The 4,608-nt window shown below is 36.9% G+C and overlaps 1 protein-coding gene across 2 annotated transcripts in view; it reads right to left on the bottom strand.

Annotated features, from left to right (window-relative positions):
* Positions 1-4,608, bottom strand: part of epha5 (EPH receptor A5) — an 81,883-nt gene that overhangs the window by 37,607 nt on the left and 39,668 nt on the right. For both annotated transcript variants that reach the window (XM_016573692.1, XM_016573693.1), the window contains exons 4-5: positions 2,871-3,026; positions 1,338-1,673 (exon numbers count right to left, since the gene is read on the bottom strand). In XM_016573692.1, the coding sequence (XP_016429178.1) occupies positions 1,338-1,673; positions 2,871-3,026 (492 nt within the window). The remainder of the gene's footprint in view (positions 1-1,337; positions 1,674-2,870; positions 3,027-4,608) is intronic.

The raw sequence follows: 4,608 nt of genomic DNA, 5'->3' as shown, positions 1-4,608 counted from the left end.
CACACACACACAAACCACACACACACAGAGGAGTCCCTCCCCGCTGTCTCTGGCCAATCCCCAGCAATTACAGACCCTCTTTCAGATAAAGCAGATTACGCTTCAGTGTCTGTTAGAGTCATCATTAGCTTAATGAAAAGTCAATAGCAGTCAAAAAAGGTGCCACTGCATTGAAAAGGGTTTAGGGCCGGTTACCCCTGTTATCCCCACCCCACCCCCCTTATATATGTGATAAAGATGTCACATAACAAACATGAAAAATGGCATGAATTCCAAAAATGAATTCCAAAAAGTGAGCGTAAAAAAAACAAAAACAAAAAAAAAAGCCAAGATGTAATACAATTTTACTTTATAAGAATTTTCCCTATTTAATTATAGTATTATTATTCACAAAATGTTTGTTTTCTTGAGCTTTCCTAAAATCGAATTGCTTCCACCATCCCTGAAATGATTTTCCTTTTCTAATAATATGAACAAGGCCATGTGAGTGGGGAAAAAACAACATTAACCAATATTATCATCCTGTAGAAAAGATAAATCAGCTTTAATATTGTTTAATATCTCAACTGTTTCGGTACACTCTTTAAAAAAGAAATCGATCACAAATCGAAAAAAAGTAATTTTCAGTGTAACAAGGTTCTTTAGATTATTCATCATAATATATGTTCATCATACTAAGGGGGGGAAAAGTTGCTTTTCTTTTTTTTTTGGAAAGCCCAAGATATTATAATATTACAGAATATTGTGATATATTACATAAATAATTAAATTTAAAATAATTTAGAATTTGAGTGCAAACTAAATGTCATTTTTTCAGACGCTTAATTAAATGAAGAGTTTAAGAAGTAGGACTTACTGTAAGTACATTATTATACGTAATTTCATAATTTATTCTATTGTATTTGAAATATGGTTAACGTACTGTTGAATGTATTGACAAGCATATATGATAAACTAAAATAGTAAAATATAATTATATAATGTCATTTCAACTGACACTTGTATGTTTTTATAAGAATTTTTAAAGATGAAGCTGCACTTTAGTCCAATCAAAATACATTAACATGTCAAAATAAATTAGTGTACTATAAATTTGTGTAAAAAGTGGCTTTTTATTTCATTAATAAAATTCCTTTTTCCTTCATGCCCAGTTTATTAAAACAAATATTATAATAACATTATTTCAAGCCAAATATTCAGTTTCACTCTTAAATGTGTCTCATTACATAAGTTAAATGAATTGCAAATGCCATTTTAAGCTCTTGCAGACAGTATGAACTGTCATGTGAAGCTTTAGCATGTAATGGGAATAATTCCAGGGGGACGGATCTACTCACCGGCCTGGTTGGTGGTGACATTGAGCGAGACGTACTGGCGTAAAGGGGCGGTTAGTTCCGACACCCCGTTCACAGCCTCCACCTCAAAGGTGTAGTTGGTGTGAGCCAGGAGATCCATGACCATGACGGAGGTGTTTTTCAGAGCCGTCCGCTGAGGCAGATATCGCACGTGACTTCCACACGGTTCGTACTGGCCTGAATCTGTGCTGATCTTACTGCACACAATGTTGTATCGAACATCTTTCCGACCGCCTGTCTCCTCCGGGGCGCTCCACTCCAAGAAGACGCTGGTCTCGTTCACGTTGGAAATAGCGCTACGTGGGGCTGAAGGTGCCTCTGCAAGATAATATGGTATCATGACAAAATTATAAATATTATACCAAAAATACGGCATAACAGTACACATAAAGCAATAGTTCAGAAGTTCAGCCAAAAATTAAAATTTGCAGGCAATCCAAGATGCAGGTGACTTTTTATCTTCAGTAGAACAGTGAAGACGATGTTTAGCTGTAACCGTGGTCCTTGGTGATTCATAAAATGCAAGTCAATGGGTACCAGCACTTTGAGAGGCAAAAAAACAAAACATAAATTAATACCAGTGGCTCCTGATGATATACTGAGGTCTGATACATCAAAATGATTGGTCTGCAATATTATTTACAACATTATTACCAGCAATCCATAGCCTCAGTATAGCCTGAGTTTTGACTGAGTAACTTGTAGTTTCTTGCACAGACTCATTGTTTCGCTTCATAAGATCTCAATATATCGTTAGGAGCCACAGGTATTATTTTTGTCTTGCCTGTAAATGGTTGTTTTTGTTTTGTGTTTACTCTCAAAGTGACGGTACCCATTGACTTGCATTTTATGAATCACCAAGGACCACAGTTACAGCTAAAAATCGCCTTTACTGGTGCCTCTCAAAGTGCTGGTACCCATTGACTTGCATTTTATGAATCACCAAGGACCACAGTTACAGCTAAAAATCGCCTTTACTGGTGCCTCTCAAAGTGCTGGTACCCATTGACTTGCATTTTATGAATCATCAAGGACCACGGTTTCACCTAAAATCGCCTTTACTGGTGCCTCTCAAAGTGCTGGTACCCATTGACTTGCATTTTATGAATCACCAAGGACCACGGTTTCAGCTAAAATCGCCTTTACTGGTGCCTCTCAAAGTGCTGGTACCCATTGACTTGCATTTTATGAATCACCAAGGACCACGGTTTCAGCTAAAATCGCCTTTACTGGTGCCTCTCAAAGTGCTGGTACCCATTGACTTGCATTTTATGAATCACCAAGGACCACGGTTTCAGCTAAAATCGCCTTTACTGGTGCCTCTCAAAGTGCTGGTACCCATTGACTTGCATTTTATGAATCACCAAGGACCACGGTTTCAGCTAAAATCGCCTTTACTGGTTCTACAGAAGAAAAAAGTCTCCTACCGCTTGGACAGTCTGAGGGTGAGTAAATTAACAGCTAATTTCATTTCTGGGTGAACTATCCCTTTAATGGAAGTACTGTAGCTCTTACTTGTGCAGGCCATGTTGGCAGGGTCTGATTCGGTCCGGTAGTATCCCTGCTCACACTGACAGGAGGTGGAGGCCTCCACTTTGGTGAAACTTCTGGGAGGACATTTACTGCAGCTTTTGGTCTGAAGAGCTGATCGGTAAAAGCCCGGCTTGCACACTGCAGAGATATCAAGCACAAAAGGGAAGTGATTACATTACTAATGCATTACTAACTGTAACTTTTGATCAATTTAAAGCATTGTTACTGAATAAAGTATTAATTTAATTCAAACTGACCCAAACTTTTAAATGGACGTATATATTCATGAATAAAAGACAGTTAGAATAATGTTAATGCTGCTCTTTTCCATACAATGAAAGTAAATTGGGACAGGGCTGTCAAGCAAATGAAATAAAATAAAAATGTTTAATTCAATATTGCTAAAAATCTTACTCTCTGGATGAGATGCATCTCTGAAATCTCATTTGCATATGGTGCATTACAATGTATGTAACAGATTTGGCATCAGTTATGATAAATAAGATTTGAAAGTTACTGTATGGTGAAGGGCAATGACTTAATTTGTATTATAATAGTTACTATAATAGTGTACAGGTGTCATTTTAGGAGCTTAACCGATTTTCGTCAATATGCTTTCATTGTCTGTGAAAGAGCAGCCTGAACATTTCGCTAAACTTCCTCATATGGGTTCCAAATGACATGAGGGTAAGTAAACAATAACATGAGTTGTATTTTTTAGGTGAACTATTCCTTTAAAAACAATTGCATGTATAAATCTTCACATTCACTCAAAAACCACACTCATCCAACCTCCTACACAACAACATGCCCACAAAGCATGAAAACCACAATTCACAATGTTGCACCCACAAGCGGGACAAATGGATTCAGTATATTTGGTTTTTGCAACTACTTAAATGCTTCTCCATTCAGGACAGTTGCTTGGGCACAGCAGACATCCTGTCAGCGCAAAATACATTTAGATAATATATTGCCATGGAGAGAAGGAGAGAGATAGATTATCAATGGCCTCGGCAGTCCAAAGTGCACACAAAGACATTAATTAAAGCATCCCTGGTGTGCATTAAGAGGCAGACAGCAGAGGTGCGCTGTGAATTCAACCCAACTCTGAGCCACAGCGAGAACAAGCCGAGCTGAAAGAGGCAGCTAATACAGAATAATACGATATATAATATCATTCAGCATTTAACTATTATTCATGCGCCATATTCAGCACTTCTGTAGTATTTTATGCGTTTCCCTGAAGTTCACTTCAATGCACCGAAAAAGATTGTAGTTTTGCTACTTTGCCTTAAAATTCAACATGAAATCAAAAGTAAGCCTATTTACTTTTTAGTACGCATTCAGTCTTATTGTAAAATGATTTGTCACTTCATTCCAGTGAAAACTGTTTAGCCCTGCTTCTTTCCTTTTCGGTTAACATCTCTACCTAGCTCCATTCTGAAACATAACACTATGTCCGCATCCACATTAATCCGGATGCATTTCAAAAAGACACACTGATAAAAAATAAATAAATCACCTTATTGCACATGCATAAAATGTTATAGACTCTCACTGAGATGAAACTGAGAGACCACACATAATAAAGTTCTCAAGCTATTCTTCTGGCACAATCATTTTATTAGCAAAATATCTCATCACTCACTGGTCCCAGTCACACTCAAAAAAATAAAAATAAAAAAATAAATATAAATAAATAAATATATATATACGT

This window comes from Sinocyclocheilus rhinocerous, unplaced genomic scaffold, assembly GCF_001515625.1.
Source record: "Sinocyclocheilus rhinocerous isolate Xijiao unplaced genomic scaffold, SAMN03320098_v1.1 scaffold2277, whole genome shotgun sequence".
In the NCBI taxonomy this organism is placed as follows: domain Eukaryota; kingdom Metazoa; phylum Chordata; class Actinopteri; order Cypriniformes; family Cyprinidae; genus Sinocyclocheilus; species Sinocyclocheilus rhinocerous.
Note: the sequence above shows the minus strand (reverse complement) of the source record. Positions and strands in the feature narration are given on the sequence as shown.